Source organism: Pleurodeles waltl, chromosome 2_1, assembly GCF_031143425.1.
Source record: "Pleurodeles waltl isolate 20211129_DDA chromosome 2_1, aPleWal1.hap1.20221129, whole genome shotgun sequence".
Classification (NCBI taxonomy): Eukaryota; Metazoa; Chordata; class Amphibia; order Caudata; family Salamandridae; genus Pleurodeles; species Pleurodeles waltl.
The window spans coordinates 382,640,844-382,662,795 of NC_090438.1; the positions used below are offsets into that span (position 1 = coordinate 382,640,844).

The following is a 21,952-nucleotide window of genomic DNA, read 5'->3' on the forward strand; positions in this document are numbered from 1 at the left end:
GAGCGAGCGGGCAGCTGCCCAGCAATGAGGATGCTGAGCAGGCAGCGCGGGCTACGGGAGAAGAGTGAGATCCCGGGGCCCCTCCGCATGGTGATCCAGGCTAGTGTAGGAGGTCGGCTACATACATAACTAGGTGGCCCAGCTGTCAAGGTGAGGAGGGGGGTGGTTATGGAATGGAGCTCTGCCCCACCCCCATGCTGATAGGCTGGTAGAGTCCTGAGAGGCCTGCACCCTTGGATTTTTGCACCCTGGTGGGCTGGGAAGGGAGAGAAGACCTCGCTTGGAGGGGGGCAGGCAAACCTTACAAGGGCGAAGGGGATCCAGGGGACAACTCTGGAGGTGACGCCCAATTGACTGCAGCTCCAGGGGGAGTACTGCTGACCAGCTAAGGCCAGGAAAAGTTAAGGCTGAGACCAGACCTCTGGAGAGACCACTCAGTGCTTGGGAGTTGAACTTTCTGCCCCTGCGAGGATCTCCCCCTGGGCCTACGAGTGAGGGGTCCCTGTAGCCACAGAGGAGCGGAAGTGGAGGGGCCCTCCGGGACCACGGTGCAAATCTGCACTCTAAGGAAGAGCGGGAACATGATCACGCCGGGTGGCTGGGGTGGGCCCGGACGGGGGGGGGTTAATGTAGGTGGCAAGAGGCCCCCTCTCCGGCTGCCCCACCAGGAAGCTGTCCTGAAGGCTGGGAGCCTGCCAGTGGAGCCCTCTGATGGGGAAGTAATGCCTCAAACCGCAAGTGCAGAGACAATTCAGCCTCAACGGTGCTTGGGGGAGAGGGAGATGGCACCGGACCAGGCTGTGCAGCCTCCCCGGTGCAGGCGACTCTCCATAAGATACTGAAAGCGATTGAAGAATCCAAAAATGCCCTTCAACAAGAGATCAGGAAAGCGGCAGCAGAGCTGGGCCATCTGCGGGCAGACCACCGAAACTTAATGGACAGGATAAAAACTATGGAGGAGGAGGTGACGGTTCTGGGAACCCTACAGCGATCCCACGAAACGCAGATGGCCCATCTTGCGGACAGAATGCAGAGGCTAGAATACTGAGCGAAGAATGCTGAGGGCTCCAGCCGCCGCAATAGCGTCCGTAGAATGGGGCTACCAGAAGGAGCCGAGGGTGCGGACATATTGGCCTTCCTAGAACCCTGGCTGAGGTCCAGCTTACTGCCTTTTTCACATTGGAGAAAGCACACAGGGTGTCCCCTAGGCCCCCAGCGCCGGGAAGGCACCCCAGGCCAGTGGTGGCAAAATTGCTACACTACAGGGACCGAGCCATTTTGTTACAGAAAGCAAGGGAGGCGGGCCCCTTTACTGTGGAGAACAGTAAAGTCAATATGTTCCCAGATTACAAGCAGCAGTACAGTTGAAGCAGGATTCCTACCTGACAGTAAAGAAGGCATTGCAGGTGGAGGGGATACGTTATGTGCTGCTCTTCCCCTCTAAGCTAAAAATAATGGGGGATGGTACGACACAGTTTTGCCAAAGGCCGGAAGAAGCATGGGAATGGATAGAGTCCCACAAAGGTGGCAAACTTGATCGTGCTGAGGATGCTCATGGGGCACCTGGATCTCCGTGGAAAAGGCGCTGCTCTAAAAATGTATCTACCGTTGACAGCCTGAGATGACCCACGCAACTTCAAGTAACCCAGGAACAGCGAGCAGCAATTCAGACAGCAGCATCACTGATGGAGTTGCTGTCCTCACACAGAGATAGGCTCTACTCATCTGACATCTGTGAAATGGAGGACACCTCTGACCTTGAATCTGTTGGCAGCGTGAACGAGGGGCTGCCCCGGGTGACACCCCAGACGGCGGAAGACTTAATATGATACATTTTTGGGGTCCTTCCTCAGTCTGCTGCGGGCCCCCGGCTGGAGAGGCAGCATATAACTAGAATGGGCCGGTCTGATATGGCTTGGAGGACCGGATAGCCTCCCCCTTATTCGCCCATGGAATGCTCCAGGAGGGCAATGATGAGAGACTGTAGAAGTTTGGTTCCACCGGTTTGGGCGGTTGGCCGTTGCTGGACTGCTCTAGGGTCTGGGAGTTGAGAGTTGTGTTTGGTTACTTTTTCTTTTTTTTCTTCTTCCTGTTCTGGCCCAGATATGCAATAGGTGTGGGATGGGTGGCGGGGGGTGGGAGGCCATGGTCCTGTGGACATGGCAACCCACAAGACAAAATGCAAAACACTGGCACATCTATTAAAGTGATGTCTTGGAAAATCTGAGGGATGGGGACCACATTAAAGCAGCACAACATACAGAACTACATGAAACGGAGTGGGGTCCAGGTGGCACTCCTACAGGAGACCCATCTTATGAAGTCGGAGGCTGACAGCCTCCACAGATGCTGGCGGGGGTATGTCTTCACCGTTACCTACTTGGCGTATGCACGGGGCACCCTGGTATGGGTGCAGACGGGGGTGCCCTTTGAGCCCAATACAGTTGACATGGATAAAGAAGGGCAGTATGCCCTGGTGGAGGAGTGACACCCCCCCAAGATTGATCTTGTTGGTCGAGGTGGCGCTGGCGGCCTGGTGGAGGGCCCTCCGCCAAACGCGTATGACAAGGCCATATGCCCCTGCCCTCCCTCTTGTGGGACTCCCGCATGGTGACCCTTGCAATTTATTTACTGCGCGACAGCTACAACACTGGACAGAGGCTGGGATAGTGACAGTGGGGGACCTGTTCCAGGAGGGGATTCTGATCCTGTTTGGTGACTTGACAGACCAAACACACCTACCGGATGGTCAGTTCTTAAACTATGAGGCTATTCTATGAGCCGTGAGAGACTTGTGGGGGGAAGGGATTGAGGAACCCGCAACAACTGCGATCTTGCAGACTTTGATGACATTGGGAGGAGGTTCCCACTTGGTGACATAGTTCTACAGAGCCCTGAACAGGATGGTGGACCGCTCCTTGGGAGGACTGAGGGACAGGTGGGACACAGACCTAGGGAGACAGTTGACGGATGCTGAATGGTCCCAGATCTTGGCCTACCCCTACAAAATCTCTTGCAATACCCGCTTGAAGTATGTACAGTATAATCACGTACATAGAACATACCTTACACCACAAAGAATCAATCGGATACATGGCACGACATCAGGGGCATGCCCACGGTGTTGGCTGGGTGATGCTCACTTCTGCCATATGACTTGGGGGTGCCCGGACTTGCAGCGCTTAAGGAGAGAGGTGATTGATCACTTCAATCACACACTAGACAGGCAGTTGGACTATGGCCCGTCTGTCTGCTTACTGGGATTTTTTGATAGGCCTCTCCCAAAAAAGGAGGGGAACAGATTTATTGACCTGGCGCTCGGGTTGACACGTAGGAGAGTGGTGATGTCCTGGAAGTCTACCACAGGGTCCAGACTGAGTACTTGGCTGGCGGACATCACGTGCTGGGCTGGGTCGGAGGAGTGGGCCCTCCAGAGGGAAGAAATAAGTCGGATGAGAAACAGGCCAATGGCCCCTCAATGGGCGGTGGTGGTGGGAACATGGGAAACGCTTGAGGCCACCCTGAACCAACCAACAGATAGACTGCCTAATCCGTAGCAACTGTGCTGGAGAACTGGGACCCTCAATCGAGGGTGTTGGCAGCCCGTGGTCCTATGACATGTTCGCCCGTGCCCCCTCCACCTCCCCCCGGCCGGGTCCCGTATGCCTGCAAACACACCTGCAGACCACAGAGTCTGGACATATCACTGGGCAAGTTGTTTTGGTTAAATAGGTTAAGATTGTTTACTTCAGCACGTGAAGAAGTTGGGTACCTGAGAGCTTTGAAACAATGCCTGTAGTGTATAGCCACTCGGCCTCCTGAACACAACACATGAACCGGAGAACCATTGATAACTCACATTGTGCTTGGTTACTTTAGACACAGAGCGAGACGGGGGTGAACCAGCAGAGTGGCATGCATACTGAAGGACAACGAGGTATGATGGTTCAGTAATGCTTGTCATGAACATGTAACGTGTGATATATTTACCAGTAAAAATGTTCCTGTGACAAAGATGATGTACCAACCGAAATACCAATGAATAAACATGTGAAAGAAGCTGATTTTCCCAGTAGATTAATCAGGTGTCAATTCCATCTGTGGTATGAAACATTACATATCTGCAACATGGTTTCAGGAACAATGTCACATTTATATCAAATAACCTTCAACCTTATTTTGATTACATGATGCAACTATTTCTTGTGAATTCTCTTACAAATATGTATGAAGTGAAAGTAGTTGATTTACTTAGTAGGTTAGTTTAAAACCACAGCTAATTTGAGGAGATGTACATTGGAAGTAGTGTGTCTAGCTTTTCTAAATTAAAATGTCATTACATCACCAACAACTTATTTCCCTGTGTCTTTTTAATATTTTGACAATGCCCATCCACTTCTTTAAAAGACACTATGGGGTTTATTCTAACTTTGGAGGAGTGTTAATCCGTCCCAAAAGTGACGGTAAAGTGACGGATATACCACCAGCCGTATTACGAGTTCCATAGGATATAATGGACTCGTAATACGGCTGGTGGTAAATCCGTCACTTTTCCGTCACTTTTGGGACGGATTAACACCTCCTCCAAAGTTAGAATAACCCCCTATGACCCTTCCCCTCCTCCTGCCTGATTTATATAGAGTGCTTTAACTTTGAAAGTTTGGGAAAAAACACAGAGAATTGGTGGAAGCCTAGTAGGACTGCTATGAGAAAGACTGGGGCTCGGAATTTAAATGAAGATGATCAATAATGAAGTAAGTTTATGACCACATCACCTATTTTGCACGTCACGTCTTTACTCTTTGAGGGTGTACAAAGGTTGCACAAACCAGTCTGTGAACTGGTGACAGCTTCTGTCGTTATCTTCACAATCTTGTCATATAATGTGGATGGGCCTGTCCTCTGCATGCATCTGGTTGCTGAATTGTTTGACGTCTAGAAATAGCAAATAGGGGCCATGTATTTGATATCACATCCTTGAGACACCCTTCATTCGAAAATGACAAGCATGACAGTAAAGAGCTGCGCTTTTCTATTATGGAAGCCGAAAATTTGGAATATTTTGAGGCAATGTAGGTCATCTCCCAAGATTCACAGTGAACCATGCAAATGATGGAGGGCTATGCACTGGCCCACGGAGTTGAATGTAAAGTCAGACAGAACCAGAACCTGGGTGCGCTCTGGTGTCTGTTTGTAAGCAGTCCTCTCTCATATGTCCATGATGGTAGTAGCAATGCGATACTGCCAAAGAAGGGAACCCAAATGTGAGTTTATGGTTCCATGACTAAAATTATACATGTTTCATGGCCTACCACGTTTATCTTGGCTGCCTCTCTAGTCAAAATGTTTATATCAGATTATGTTATGTGCCAAAACATGATTCTTAAAAAAAAGATTTATGACTCTAGAAATGAAAGTTGTGGCACAGTTTTCGATAGTGCTTCAATTTATTCAATCTCTTCCACTTTATCTAAATTGATCCCCAAATCCTGTGACCAAAGACACTAAGGCCCATATTTATACTTTATTAGCACCGAATTTGCTTCATTTTTTGACGTAAAAGCGGCTCAAACTTACAAAATACTATTGTATTTTGTAAGTCTGCGCCGTTTTTGAGTTAAAAACTGGCACAAATGCGGCACTAAAAATGTATAAATATGAGCCTAACTCTCTTTAAAGAAGACCATGGAATGGGGTGCCAGAACATGGAACTGAAATGTAAAATCACCCGTTTTATTATGTATTAGCCCTTGTTCAGAATATGCATCCCTTTTCAAAAAAGATTTTACAGAAAAAAATTGTGGTAACCTCCACAAAAGTATTAATACTAAAGACACACTCACTGACATTTTGTTAAATTTATATAATTAGAAAATATATTGGTTCTCTAGCACTTTCTACATTTCTAATTCAGATGTTAACATTCCAATGAGGCATTATTGTAGAATAATTGAACAAATTAAGGACCTATTGTTCTTGTATGAAGTGTGCGAAGTAAAGCGCCAGACTTACCTGAGGATTCTGCAGGGAAAACAAGTGTTGTCAGGTCAATGTTTCCCATCAACACTCTAGTGTAGGCTTCCTGAATGGGAGGCAACAGAAGAGTGTAAGTTGAAGTTGAGTAAAGATGCCTCCATGCATAACTCCCAAATGGTTAAAATCTTAAAAGAATATATATAAAAAGGTAATAAGCTTGAAATGATGTGTGGTTGTCAGGAAAAGAAATATCTACCCCCCACTAATAAATATATATATAACTTGGTTACGGTACATGTTGTTTAAAATGTAGATGCAAGAGTAAAATAACTTTAGTATGTGCTCTTTGTATTTGTTTGTATGTGAGCTAATGCCTACGGTGTGTATGTACCTCTAGCCTCTCCATAACTTTCCTTCTCATTTTTATGTCCATGTTTCTTGTTGTAACCAATCTATTCGTAACTTTAATACAAATCCTGTTAAGGTTTTCTCATTTAATTTTATTTGCATTGGATATAGAACGAACTAGTTATTTGAAATGCAATTGTATCATTCTTGTTTCACATGTCTGCGAAATTTAGTCGTACACCCAAAACTAAAACTGTGTGGCTTTCTTTAAGTGCCTGGCCATGTTTAATTTCGATATCCATTAAATGTGCTGAGAAATTGATAACTATTATTCGTTTTGTAAAATCATATAGAAAGCTTTGTATTGTTTGTGGTCTATGATTTGAAGATGAAAGGAGCTGATTCCAAAACTTGGTATGACAGGTGTGTAAGAGTTACTTTGGTGATAAGCAAACCCATTTCAAGTTTAGAACTGCCAACCCCACAACACCACACATTTAGAAAAAACACAGTCGTTCTGAAATAATAAAGTATTTCTTTTCTTAGATCAAATTTTGTTTTTGTATTTCTACTCCATATATTGTTTTACCTCCTTGGAATTTTACTTTGAAATATTCTAGTGACCTCTGTTAGAAATGGGGTCTTTGACTGACAGTCAGGTTACCTCCTGTCCAAGCAAGGACCCTCACTCTAGTCAGGGTAAAAGAGAATTACCCTCAGATAACCCCAGCTCACCCCCTTGGTAGCTTGGCACGAGCAGGCAGGCTTAACTTCAGAGTGCTAGGTGTAAAATATGTGTACCAACACACACAGTAGCTTAATGAAAACACTACAAAATGACACAACACAGGTTTAGAAAAACAGAAAATATTTATCTAAACAGAACAAGACCAAAACGACAAAAATCCACCACACACACGTCATGTTATTAATTAAAAAGCAAAAAGAGTCTTAAATCATTTAGAAAACAATGCTAACACTGTTAGCTTTGAAAAGTACCTGGAGTGCATTAAAATAACACGCACGGGCGAGTGTGCGTCAAAAAGGTAAGCGATGCATCGATTTCTCACCCGCAAGCGAGCTTGTGCGTCGTTTCTTTTTTTCCAGTTGGACCGGCGTGTGTTGTTTTTCCTCCCCGTAGGGGAGCGATGCGTCAATCTGGGCAGCACTCTGGTACGGGCAGTCGTTGTGTCATTTTTCCATGCCCAGCAAGGTTTGTGTCAAAAATCCTGCTGCATGGTGATAGCAAAACCACGCTGCATGGTATGTGATGATACCACCCTCCGTCAGCGATGCGGCACGTCATTTATCCAGCCACGTGCATCAATCTCCCAGCTGCACTGCAAGCACTGCGTCGATTTCAGCAGCGGAACCGGCTTTACGTCATTTCTTTAGCCGCTCTCAGAGGTTGCGTTGGAACTTTTCCCTTGCAGTGGTCTGTGTGTGGATCTTGAGGCTTGGTCTGCCAGCTTCACCTGTCACGGCTCCAGGAACTGGATAGGGCAACACTTGGCAGGGCAGGAGTCTCAGCAGAGAGTCCAGGTGCTGGCAGGGGATCTCTTTGATGGCCTTGAGACTTCAACAACAGGAGCTCAGGACAGGCCCTTGGAGATTTCTTCTCAAGCAGGAATGCACAACAAAGTCCAGTTTTTGCCCCCTTTCACCGGGTAGAGGCAGCAACTGCAGGATAGCTCCACAAAGCACAGTCATAGGCAGGGCAGCTTTTCTTCCTCAGCTATTCAGCTCTTCTCCAGGCAGAGGTTCCTCTTGGTTCCAGAAGTGTTTCTAAAGTCTGTGGTTTTGGGTGCCCTTCTTATACCCAATGTCTCCTTTGAAGTAGGCCTACTTCAAAGTAAAGTCTCTTTTGAATGTGAAATACTGCCTTGCCCAGGCCAGGCCCCAGACACACACCAGGGGGTTGGAGACTGCATTGTGTGAGGGCAGGCACAGCCCTTTCAGGTGTGAGTGACCATTTGTCCCCTTCCTCCTAGCACAGATGGCTCATCAGGTTATGCAGGCTACTCCCCAGCTCCCTATGTGTCACTGTCTAGAGAGAGGTGCAAACAGCCCAACTGTCAAACTGACGCAGACAGGGATTCCACAAACAGGCAGAGACACAGAATGGTTTAAGCAAGAAAATACTCACTTTCTAAAAGTGGCATTTTCAAACACACAATCTCAAAATCAACTTTACTAAAATATGTAATTTTTAAATTGTGAGCTCAGAGACCCCAAACTCCACACGGCTATCTGCTCACAAAGGGAATCTACACTTTAATCACATTTAAAGGCAGCCCCCATGTTAACCTATGAGAGGGATAGGCCTTGCAACAATGAAAACCGAATTTAACTGCTATTAGAAGTTATGACCTAGAGGGACCACAATGGTCATTATGGCAAACTCTAAATCTCCTCGGCAACACTTTTTGGGTCAGAACAGGTAATCAACATGTTAGAAAGTGTTCAATAGAAATAACATGCACTCAACTCACTGAACGAATGACAACTTATGACACAATAACCTGAGTCTGAGTAACTGGATAGGTTTCAAGTGCCTTTCAAAAATTAACCCCAGTAAAACAATATTTGTATTATAATGGAGACCACATTATCACGGCAAGAGTTTTGTCAACCCAAATGGACGGGATGATGAATCAGCCTACTTGAAAAGTTAGTATTGAAATGTATTTCCAGAAACATCTCTGCAGCATGTGCATTAACTAATTGAGTTGTTTTACTGAGAATGTATATACGAGATATCTATTTACCTTCTCAAACGATGTGGGAGTCCCCCAGTGCAGAGTCCTGGTAATGTCTGTTGTTCCATCCCTGTATTAAAAGTATGGCAAGCAAATTATAAATAATACCGATCAACCAAAGTTCTCTTTTTTCCAAAAATGGAACATCAGAACAGTCAAGTCTGTATATGCTACACAGCTAAGATAGTCAATTTACTAGCCACGTAAAGGAGTTCAATTATACAATCAAGATGCTATCTAAGCATATCGGATAAAACATAGTCCATAAAGAGGATTGTTACTTCATTCTACATAGACGTAGTTTGTGAATATCAACAAATGCCTCTCTAAAACGATTTTGTTACTTGAGACAAAATGATGGATATCCTGTTTGCCTTATTACAAGTGCCAAAAGATATTACGCACTTGTAAAAAAGGCAGGCAGGATATCCGTTCCCTGTAGATTCAGGGAGTAGACTACAATAAGGTTAATTATTCATGGAGGCCACCAGCCTAAAGTATGCATCAGGTTAATCTAATGGGTTGCGTCTTTTATAAATTTGAATTCATGTATTACGCCTGTTTTTAGCCCCCAAAAAAACATAAGCAATGGTATATTTGGTCAGTTCACCGCATGACAATTTCAGAAGAGGATATTTACTGCACTTATACAAGTAATAACAGCAGTTATGTTTGCAAATTAAGATAGATGAAATTCCACAGGCATTTTCCAGGGTTGTACTGCAGGGTTTCTAAGACTTCAAATCCATCTTACTCTTGAATGGCAACAGCACAATTTTAACTTAAACTGATACTTTTCTCAAGGAAAAGACCAACACCTGATTTTGTCACAGCTGTGCCGTTAATAACCAAAGCAGTGGAGAAAACATGAATAAATAACACACACTAGTGCACTAGGACTGTAATGGGTGAGAAATACAAACAATGGGCCTGATTTAGAGTTTGGCGGATGGGGTTACTCTGTCACTAACGTGATGGATATACCGTCCGCCGTTTTACGATTCCATTATATCCTAAAGACATCATAATACGTCGGGTGGGACTTCCGAATAACCCGTCCCCCAAACTCTAAATCAGCCCCAATGTATGGCACAGCCAGGCACTCTAGCTGCTTTGCATCACAAATATTCAGGGCAAAGTTAAGAGTCACTGTTTGAACTAATGCTACAAAGCCTCTACAACTTTGATTTTGAAAATGTTGCTAGTTAGCTCATATTTAATGACGCTTCAAAGGCATGATTTTCATTAACCATGTCCAGGTCATCAGTAGTGACTGGCAAAAAATAAAACAGCCTCTGTGGGAGAGGAAGCCTTTGTGACGCATCCACAGTCAACAGCACCAGCACCATTCCCAAGTAGACAAGTCTATTGAAGAAAAGGGGTGTTGGAGCTGGTGGGGAATGAGACGAGGGCCCTAAAGACATCTCATAGCATTAGGATCTCTAGGAAAAGACACACTATAGTGGGCAATGGAAATTAGGCAGAAATCCAAGTAAAAACACTCAGATACTTGTAACATTAATCATGTGGCCAAAGGCTTGCCAAGAAGTTGTAATAAAATTGCCGTATACTGTGTGTGGTAGGGTGGGCCTACGTAGAGGAAAAGATCACTCATAAGTGGAAGTAATTTAGCTGGTACATAGAATACCCCAGCCACCTAGTGCTCCACAGATCCCACATAAGGCGACAGGGCTTTTGTTTTGACAATGGCGTTTCGATTTCAGTAGAAGGAGTGAGAGAAGACTGGCTGGCGATATTTGCCTTAAGAGCACTCTTCTCTGCTTACATTCTCTTTCCTGTACTTCTCTTTCATCAACCTTTGCCCTTCTCTTCTACATTTATTATCTCAAATCAAAAGCTAATTGTGGACAAGCAACTCTTGCCTGTCAAAGCTGTTATCACTAATGCAAAAATATCAGGTCTGGTTCTTGAGAGGACATGGCTCTGGAAGGCTCCCTTTCAGTTGGCTCCTAGTAAACTCTACTAATAAACTTCTGGCCACCACTTCTAGAGTTTCCCAGGACCCTCAGACACCCAATCTCTTGTGTCAACTACTTCTATTGCCCAATTTATGGCTGAAATTAGACACACTGCAGTTGCCTACCAACTTTTGCATGGGGGGGAGGAGCGGATGTTTCAGGCTAGGACTCATAATTCAGGCATCTACACACATCATCTCAGCTCCCTCAGCCACTTGAGGGTCATTACACTGATCCATCACCTAATTCAGTATTCAATGAAAAATGTAATTTTGTTTATCAAAATCCTAAAAATCCTGTTCACAATCCAGAGATGAAAAATGTTTCAATTTTACCCTCACCAATGATATTTGCATTCTCAGGAATTCTGCAGGTATGGAAAAATCTATTTGTTGGCAAATCTAGTAGGGGGTGCTTTTGTTTATGTTGCTGTGTGGGTACTCCTTTAAAAACTGTTGAACGCACACACAGTTTTGCGTTTGTGGTTATTCACAATAAATGTGCAGATTATTACCAGTCCTGCAAACACCTGCAGTTGTAATTCTGTCAAGGGAAGCTGTAGTTTTACTTTTGGTGGAAACATCCCCAAAACTGAAAAGGTGTATAGGAAAATGTTTCCCCACGGGAATTTTTTTTCAAAAGTAACAATCATTTTGCAAGTGCAATAGATATTTCGAGTCACATTTCCTCATCTGGAAATCTACAACTTCTTTGTGAAAATACATATGAGTACTCCTTCGAACCCGCATCAATCCTAGATTCCCAAGAATAATCCCTTAATTCCTTGCAAATTGCTGAGAAATATGGAATTTGAATCACGCTTGTTAGCAATGGGGTCTCTGGTTGGCAGTCAGTTTGCACTCTGTCCAAGCAAGGACCTTCACTCTAGTCAGGGTAAGAGAGATACACTCCTAGGAAAATCCCCACTACCCCCCTTGGTAGTTTGGCAGTGCAGTCAGGCTTATTTTAGAGGCAATGTGTAAAGTATTTGTACCATCACACAGAGTAACACAGTGAAAACATTACAAAATCACCCAACACCAGTTTCGAAAAATAGCCAATATTTATCTGAGTAAAACAAGACCAAAAACGACAAAAATCTGACATACACAAACAAAGTTATGAATTTTGAAAGATGAAACTTCAATATAGCGCTTAAAAACACAAATACTCCAATTTGGTGTTATCCCGCCGTCGTGATGGAGTTGTTCCCAACAATCTGATGGCAATGGCACCAGTCACGAAGTCGCACAGATCCCCAGGTACAGTACTTGTGAAAATGAGGAACCAAGCCGGTGCAGGGAATCGGGGATCGAGGCATTGTTGGACCCTGTGCGGCATCAGTTTCGGTGCTGCGGAGCAGAAGAGTGGAGCCATCGGAGTGAGGCGTCGGGTCCTCGCTGCGGAGCTGTGGAGATAAGGGAGCATCGGTGCGAAGTGTTGGTTCCTTACACTTCCGGCGTGGTCGATGTCCAGTGGGCAAGATGTAGTGGGGTACACTCACAGGGTTGCTGTCACGCCACAAGGCTGCAGGTGACATGGTGGAATCAGGTGTCACGGACGTCAGTGACATGGCACTTCGGAACTCATGGAGTTGTGGACTGCAGTGAAACTGCAGCACCGTCGGGCCTGCGCAGTCACTTGCAACTGAAGCTGTGGTCGCACTCCTGTGGGGACCACAGCTTCAGTTGCAAGTGGCTTTGCGGGATCTGGGAGCGGCTTCAGTTTGGGCGTTGTCCAAAGTTGGTGCACTTGTTTTTTCTTGGTTTTTCACCAACTTCTCTTTTCAAGGGCCCAGGGACTGGATTAGGCACCACTTGGCAGGGTAGGAGGAGTCTCAGCAAGAGAGTCCAGGTGCTGGCTGAGGAAGTCTTTGATGGCCCTCAGGCTTCAGAACAGGGCGCAAGCTCAGTCCAAGCCCTTGGAGAAACTTCACAAGCAGGATACACAGCAAAGTCCAGTCTTTGCCCTCTCTAAGGCAGAAGCAGCAACCGTAGGCCAACCCAGCAAAGCACACACAGCAAGGGGCAAGTACTCCTCCTCCAGCTCTTCTCCTTGGCAGAGGATCCTCTTAATCCAGAAGTGTTCTAAAAGTCTGGGGGTTTGGGTCCACTACTTATACCTCTTTCTGCCTTTGAAGTAGGCAAACTTTAAAAAGGAAAGTCTCTGTTGTTGACAAGATCCTGCCTTGCCCAGGCCTGGCCCCAGACACACACCAGGGGGTTGGAAACTGCATTATGAGGACACGCACAGTCCTTTCAGGTGTAAGTGTCAGCTCCTCCCCCATCCCTCTAGCCCAGAAGAGTTATCAGGATATGCAGGCTACACCCCAGCTCCCTTAGTGTCACTGTCTAGAAGGAATTCACAACAGCTCAACTGTCAGTCTGACCCAGACGTGGAATATACAAGCAGGCAGAGGCTAAGCTAGAAAATGACCACTTTTAAAAAGTGGATTTTGTTTTAAACTGACCTATCCAAAAACCAACTTTACCAAAATATTTATTTTTTAAATTGTGAGTTCAGGGACCCCAAGACTCCATTTCTCTATCTGATCCCAATAGGAAACTGCATTTGAAAGTTATTAAAAGGCAGTCCACATGCTAACCTATGAGAGAGACAGATCTTGCAACAGTGAAAACCGAATTTGGCAGTATTTCACTGTCAGGACATGTAAAACAAATCAGTACATGTCCTACCTTTAGCATACACTGTACCCTGCCCCTGGTGCTACCTAGGGCCTACCTTAGGGGTGTCTTCCATGTATAAAAAGGGATTTTGAGGGCCTGGCAAGTGGGTACACTTGCCAGGTCAAGTTAGCAGTGCAAGACTGCACACACAAACACTGCAGTGACAGGTCTGAGAAACGTTTAAAGGGCTACTCATGTGAGTGCTGCAGGCCCACTAGTAGTATTTGATTTACAGGCCCTGAGCACCTCTAGTGCACTTTACTAGGGCCTTACTAATAAAACAAATATGCCAGTCTTGGAAAAGCCAATTACACATACAGTTTACACAGAAAGCACTTGCACTTTACCACTGGTCAGCATTGGTAAAGTGCCCGGAGTACCAAAAACCAGAAAAAAACAAAGTCCAGCACACAGTTAAAACATAGGAAGCAGAGCCAAAAAGACAGGAGAGACTACACCAAGGATGCCAGGTCTAACAATGCTGGTAGGTAAGTTTTTGAGAGCGAAATAACAACTTGTTACTGAAAAGTTTTGTGAGTAGGGCCTATTGGGAACGTGCCTGTTTAAAAAAAAAAAAAAAAAATCATTGAAGAATTCAATTTTTTTTTTTAAAAGGACTTTGGCCATCATTTCAATTTTTTATTTTTCATAGCTGTTTGTTGCATGCAAACCTTTTTAAGAACTAATAACACTGCATTGCTTGTTTTTTGTTTGTTCGGCCATCTAGGTAAACTATAAATGTGAACATCGTTAATTTCCCACACCAATGTATGTTACATACGTTTGCAGTGCCACAAACCAAGGGTCACACTGAAAGCAAGTGTCCTTTTCTGTTATGATACTTACATTTCTGAGCATACATACTCACTAAAGTAACGATAATATTTCAGAGGTATATTTTATAGTCTGAATGATGTGTTCTAGTTCTCATCTGAAGCTCATATCGATCATTGAGCAGTTGAGCTACGAGAGTAATTTTCATTTCAGAGAAATGGCATAACAGACCTGCAAACCTCAAGAAAAATAAAATAAGAAAATAGTATATACGCTTATAACATATTTTTTATCAGATTGAAAGGTGTGACTGTGCACACCTAGTGCATTAGCTGTTTCACACCTACTGTATGAGACGTTTCCAACACTCTTTACAAGGTCAAGACAACTCAAATTAAGAAAACATTTATGATGGTATCACATTTTATTATCGCTTCATTACCAGTCCTTACTGGCATGAAGAGGCCATCGGCTGCACACTTATGCAAAAAGCCTGGGTTTTCACCTAGGGACAGGTCCCCAAGGATGATTAGCCCTAGCATGGTTCCTGCTAGGTTCAGGGATCACTGTTGCACTGTGGTCTTTGAGGTGAATGGTGTGTGCTGCTATGTGTCGGAACAGTGAGGCGTTTGCTTCACTGCTACCTATAGTTGATGAGTCTTCAGTGCTGCATAGTGGGAGACAGTGCCTCCTTCCTGTCCCTGCATTCACTGTATGTCTCCCTATCTGCAATGGGTGTTAGGTGGCTTAGCTACCACTCCACCAACGTGTGCCCTACCTGCAACAGCCAAGGGCTACGTAAAGGGACTCTGTTACTTCCTGGCTGCGTGGCTTCAGAGGATGGTGGACATTATCATTTGCTGCACTATCAGTCAATGTTTGAGACAGACATTTTGAATTGGGCTGGTTGTCTAGTGTTCTTGCTGGTTTCCATGCAGACGTGTGTGGAACACATTTTGGGATGGGTGCATCCCGAAAGTCTCTAGCATTTGTAGAGATGTTGGAGGATGAGCCATCTGGAAAGCAGCTCAACAAGCTGAGGGCATGTTCACCTCCTCGCCCCTCCTCACTTAAAATGCTTTCCTCCTCCATAGAGCCTGCTTGCTGGGACATACTGAAATACCTCAGATAGCGCTGATTAGATGTTAAGAGCTGGCCATGAGTACTGGCCTGAATGTCCATTGGTGCCCATGAGCTGTGAATAATTTCTTACTGTTACTGTGCTGAGCACCTGGCCCAGCAGCATACTGTCACTAGTCTTTCATGCGGACAGCAAGTTTGTGGTGAAGCAAAGTCATTTTCATTTATTTGCGCTTAATAAAATGTTAACTTGCAAAACACTTAACCATTACTTAGATGTGTGCACACATTTTGTTTTACACTTACACTTGGTAAAAAATGAATGATATGTTTAACTATAATTAGGATATGTCTGCCATACGTTTTACATGAGTGGGCCTAGGCGCCCTACTCCTTATTGCAGTAAACATATTTGTGCTTGTTGTGCATAACTTTGTTTCTGTTGTAGGCACCAGAATCTCCGTGTTCTTGTTATAAGTGTTATTTTCTGTTAGCTTACTACGTAAATGTCATACAGTTGAAACTGATCAGTTGGATGATGTTTCTCAGCACCTGCACAGGATGGGAGGCAGAAGCGGTGGACACTCCTTTGTGAGATATTGTGAAGGCCACAATGATGGAAGAAACTGGCATTTTACTATGTGTTAATAAGGAGGCTGACACCCAGTCACTGCTTTTTTAATTTTCCCTACTCGGTTTGTATCTCTGATGTAATTTCATGTTAAACTGTGTGAGTCTGTTTTAGTTAGTGAGCATTTGTCCCTGTCCACCTTTGCAGGTAGATGTCCTTTCCTCTCTTGAGACCCGGTTATACTTATATTTCTGCTCGTAGATTTACTTTCTACAGCAAGTACACGTCTCCTTTGCTTGATTGAAACCTTCGTTGGGTTCTACTTTCAATGTTATATTTACTGACACCAGCCGCTTCAAACTTCAAAACTTTCCAACTAACCTACAACATTAGCTTAGCACTAGGGAGTTTTCCTTTATGGGAACATAACTTACATATGCTGTCTTTAAAAACGTGTTCTTGCATTGACTGATTTGAATCATCTGGATCATACTGTGTTCAGATGATTATTAATTTCATCAACTGATTCAATTTGAAATTGTAACTTTACTCATTTGTTAATAAACCTTCATGGTTTCCAAAATTGTTTCTCTTTGTCAGTCCTGTGAGGCAAACTCTGCTACACTGTCATTGGTATATTGCTGAATTTACGATTTTAGTCTCAGTTCGAGTCACAGGTTCATTAAAGTGAACATAGACAGATTTGAGTTTGTGCAGTGCAAACACCATCCTTATCTCTCCCGTTATTATCTGTTGCTCACTATATTGAATCTTTGGTCAGTAGGCTCATGTTCTATAGTGGAGGGCCTGAAGTGATAACTGAAGGTGAGTGGCTGGAAAGAGTCTCTTGTGGTCTGATGATTTAGGTCTCTAGAATGAGAGCTGGCTATGAGTACTATGTTAAAGATCCCCATAGAGTGTATCGTAATAAACAGATTTAGGAAAATGACATCCTATAAGGAAATATTGTAAAATACACATGATTAGTATGACAATTGTGAATACTTGAAATCCCATTTGTAAACTTGGATCTTGTTCCTGGTTAGCATATACATATGCATATCATGGTGAATTGACAAATTATGTATTTCGTGGGCATTTTATTGGCCACTTAAATCCTCTAGGTAAATAACCTCCGTAGCTTCAAAAAGATTATTCTCCCATTTAGAGCAACCCATAATCTACACTCTTCTAAGACCAAACCTTTCTATTTTCTCCAAGATTCACAGATTGTACATTGGTCATTCTCATATTGTGCCACTAAACATTGGAATCAGATCGTACTGGACTCTTGCCAGCAACCCAATCTTCTTATTTTTTAAAACACTTGAAAACTTTATTCTTTAGTCTAGATCAAACTTTCTTGCAATCATTCGACAGTATGAACCTCTCTAACGTAACAGCATGCCCTTTTAAAACTAATCTGATCTAATCCCATGTCTAGTGGCTACAGTGTTGCCTCTGAATTTTGTATTATCGAGATTCAAACTGGCTTTCCTGTTTGACCCAATTATGTAATCCTTGTTTAAATAACCACTATCTGTCTGTGTGTAACCAGTGCAATTTTCAACAAGATACCAGGGCCCATATTTATACTTTTTTAGCACTGCATTTGCACTGCTTCTTGACGCAAAAACGGCACAAATTTACAAAATACAATTGTATTTTGCAAGTTTGCACCACTTTTGCGTCAAAAAATGACGCAAATGCGACACTAAAAAAGTATAAATATGGGCACAAGTTCTTAGCAACACACCAAAACCCCATATCATCAATAAAAACGAATACAGAAATCTAAGTACTCCAATACTTTAATTTGAGAAACTGGGTTATTCGTTGTTTGGGGTCTGGACCCTGCTCATGCAACAGCCACAATCCCTTGCAGGGTAAAACACAGAGAGTCACTGAATTAACCTGTGTTTAACCCTGGGTAGCTTGGCACAAAAAGGGGTCAAGCTTAACTTTGAGGTAAGATGTAAAGTATTGATTCAGCATACTAACATTAATAAAGGGATAACACAACACAATAAAAATCCCAAACCAATTTAGAAAAATTGAGCAAATATTAATAAATCATTGGAAACCAAAATGTAAAAAATCCAGAACTAGAGTTATGAATTTTAAAAGTGTAAGGTTCAAAATAGTGTATAAATGATAAAGTCCCAACCACACACACATGCTCATTTAGCACCACAATCAAGGGTGCAGGAGTGTAAGGAGCCAGCTTGGGGGTTTGGGACTCATTCAGGCAGGGCCCAGGTGTGGATTCTAGATGATGGGAGTCGGTTATGTCCCTGTGGCTCTGACAGGAGGGCAGCAATCTAGCCCCTGGGGTCTGGTAGTCCTGGGTAAAGGTGTAGAAGCAGGGCTCAACAGCAGGGCTGGCTTCTGAAGGTTCAAGCCAGGCTCCAGAGTGCACAGTAGGCCATAACCACAGGCAGTCCTCTTGGAGTCCTTCCGCAGGTCCAGTAGTAAACTGAACAGTGGGCCTGAGAGCCCTATTTTTAAACCCTGGTGCCCTTCTCCTAGAAAGTGGGAGAAGTTTCCAGAAAGGTTCTTTGAAGTTCTAGGAATTTCCTTCCTCCCCTGCCTTGGCTCCAGGCTGGCTGCACTGACAATATAGGGTTGTTAGGCCTATTATGAGGAGACGGGGCAAAGCCCATTCAGGTGCAAGTGGGGTTGTGCTCAGCTCTGCCCCCCATCAAGCCAGTTAATGGCCCACTGAGGCACACCTAATCCCACTATTGTATGACTGTCAGAGAGTAATTTGCAAAGTTTGTCACCTACACCCAGTCGTATGACCTGAGACAAGCTGCCGGCTCTAAGGGTTGGGGGCAGTAAAAAGCCAACTTCTAAAAGTGGCATTTTCAGAATTGTAATGAAACATATGTCTTTACCATTAAAGAGGGTTTATCATTGCAATATTATAGGTACCAAACATGACATGTTCACCTCCTCTCATTTTGGAATTACAGCTTATTAAATGTAATAGGGAATCCCCAATATTGTTCAATGGGAAGGGTAGGCTTCAATGTAGTGATAAAAGAGTTTGGGAGGATTTCACTACCAGGACATGTGCTACCTTTTAATCACACAGCACCCTGTCCTGAGGGCTTACCTTAGGGGCAACGTATATGTACTAAAAGGGAAGGTCAAGGCTTGGCAATGGAGTTTAAATGCCAAGTGGACATGGTAGTGTGACACTGCATTCAAGCTACAACGGCAGGCTTGTGGCATGTTTTAGAGGGCTATTTAGGTGGGTGGCACAATAGGTGCTACAGGCCCATTGGTAGCATTTAATTTACAGGCCCTGCGTATATGGTATACCACCTTACAAGGGACTTATAAGTAAATTAAATATGCCAATTGGGTATAAGCCAATTTGACCATGTTGTAGGGAGAGAGCACAAGCACTTTAGCACTGGTTAGCAGTTCTAATGGCAACAAAACAAAAATGGTAGGAGAATGAAGGCAAAACATTTGGGGGTGTCCCTGTAGAGAGGGCAATTTCCAACAAGTAAGATTAGCATAACACCTTGGTAGGTTGGACAAGCTATTGTATAAAACCATGTATTAGGAGTTAACTCACAAATGAGGAAAGTGAAATGACTAATACACCTAATATCACCTATAATTATCAAGAGTTACCACACTGCATGGGCAAAATAGTTTTAAAAAATTGCAAAGCATTCACATATTTATTAGCATTTTGTTATATTTATATAGAGTGATTATACATGACAAGAATGCTAGGTTGATTTACAAAGAAATCAGTTGATCTGTAGTACAACAGGAGGGGAGTGCATGAAAAATAGTTAGGTACAGTAAAATTAAGTAGTTGCAATTCACTTAATCCATAAGAAGAAAACACCATATGTGGTTTAGCATTAGGTCAGAGTTATTGGAAGAGAAGAAAAAAGAATTGCCTGAAAAAAGAGGTGGAGAAGGTGGGCTTCTAGGTGTTTCCTAAACTTAAGAAGGGTGGCTTTCGTTTGGATATATAGGAGCAGAAAGGTCTAAGCAGATGTTGCAGTTTTCGGACAAAAGGTTTTTTAAGATGAGGCATCTGAAGTTGAATTGAGTTGCAACTTTACGGTTCTCTTTGGCTGCTCATGATTGATAAGTAGCTCAAATAAATGTGTGGGTTTGTTCAATTGTAAGGTTTTTGTAGTTTAGTCAACAGCTCTGTTGGTAAATGGAGCCAACGTTGGCAATAAAGAATTGGTGTGATATGGTAGGAGTCTTCTGAGGCACTGACAAGACTTGTTGCAATAGCTTTGTGTGGGACAAGTAATCATTGTGGAAAACTCACTACAATGGCTTTTCCGAAATCAAGTCTGTAGATGACAAGAGCCCGCACAGTTGTTTTTGGGTGGTCGTGGCAAAAAAGATGCTCGATTTTTGAGTTTGAGGAGATAGAGGTTTACAGATCTACTGTGTTAATGTGCGGTAAGTGAGGGTGAATAAGGGTAGACATAAAACCCAATTACTTTGCTGTGAGCATGAGTAACAGTTAAACCCTTCCATTTTCACTATATCCTGAAGTTTACAGTTGAATTTCTTCCTGTGTTTAGGTGAAATGATGAGAAATTCAGTTTTCTCTCCATCCATTCATTCCCCACTAACATTAAATTATTCATGTGCACATCCATCATCAGACTTACATCTAGTTTATTTTACTCATTCATTTAATCAAACACCCTAATTTATTCATCCAACCACCCTTCTAGTCTATCATTCATCCACACACTCATATGTTGATTAATCATCCGTCCACCATCACTCTCTCATTCAGTCGTCTCTCAAAGTTCAGCTCATTCATACATACATTCCTGGTCTTCTTCAGTCATTTATATAATCCACGTACATTAATACATCTGCCACTTTCCGGTATCCACCCACAAACTCCGCTATTAAAACAACAATACACCCAATCTTGAGAAACAGACCTGGTGGATTAGTTATAGCTTGATTTCTTTAAGACTGACATGTTTCTTTTGAACAAAGTTTGTCCAGGAAGCACTCATGTCAAAAAGTGGACAGTTCCCGCTACAGTTTATGTATGAACATGATCTTACATTTAGCACTCGTCATGAAGGGTAAAGCGAGGCGGATGCAGATGATATGTGTTTACAAGTCCAATGTCATGAAAATGAGTCTGCAGTAGAAGAGATGGTTAGCTCATTTGCAAATGTTGCGTTAATGTGTGTGATAGAATGAGAATGATACCATGTATCTTGTTTTTGCCGACAGGGGTGTCTCCCATTAAGAACTAGTAGGGGCCACATGTATGTAGGTTCAGATTTGCGACTCGCAAATTGCGAGTCAGAGCGACTCGCAATTTGCAAGTTGCAAATCCGAATGTAGGATCGTGTCCTTGACACCATTTGCGATTCGCAAGGGGGTTGCAAATGCCCACCTCATGAATATTCATGAGGTAGGTCGCAATTTGCGACCCCCCTTGGGAATGGCAGCCCTCACAGGGATGGTGGCCTGCTGGAGACAGCAGACCACCATGTCTGTGACTGCTTCTCAATAAAGCATTTTTTTGTGTAATGCAGCCCGTTTTCCTTAAAGGAAAACGAGATGCATTACAAAAAGAAAAAATCAAATATTTTCGTTTCATTTTTACTAAAGCAGGCAGTGGTCCGAAGGACCACTGCCTGCTCTGAAATTTTTTTTGCAGTCACATTTACAACGGGACCCCTTCCCTTTTGCGAATGGGTTAGCACCCATTTGAAATGGGTGCAAACTGCGATTGTTTTGCGACCGCGTTCT

The 21,952-nt window shown here is 43.6% G+C and overlaps 1 protein-coding gene across 2 annotated transcripts in view; it reads right to left on the minus strand.

Moving 5' to 3' along the window:
* Window positions 1-21,952, minus strand: part of XPNPEP2 (X-prolyl aminopeptidase 2) — a 327,597-nt gene that overhangs the window by 40,384 nt on the left and 265,261 nt on the right. For both annotated transcript variants that reach the window (XM_069212951.1, XM_069212960.1), the window contains exons 16-17: window positions 9,093-9,153; window positions 6,013-6,082 (exon numbers count right to left, since the gene is read on the minus strand). In XM_069212951.1, the coding sequence (XP_069069052.1) occupies window positions 6,013-6,082; window positions 9,093-9,153 (131 nt within the window). The remainder of the gene's footprint in view (window positions 1-6,012; window positions 6,083-9,092; window positions 9,154-21,952) is intronic.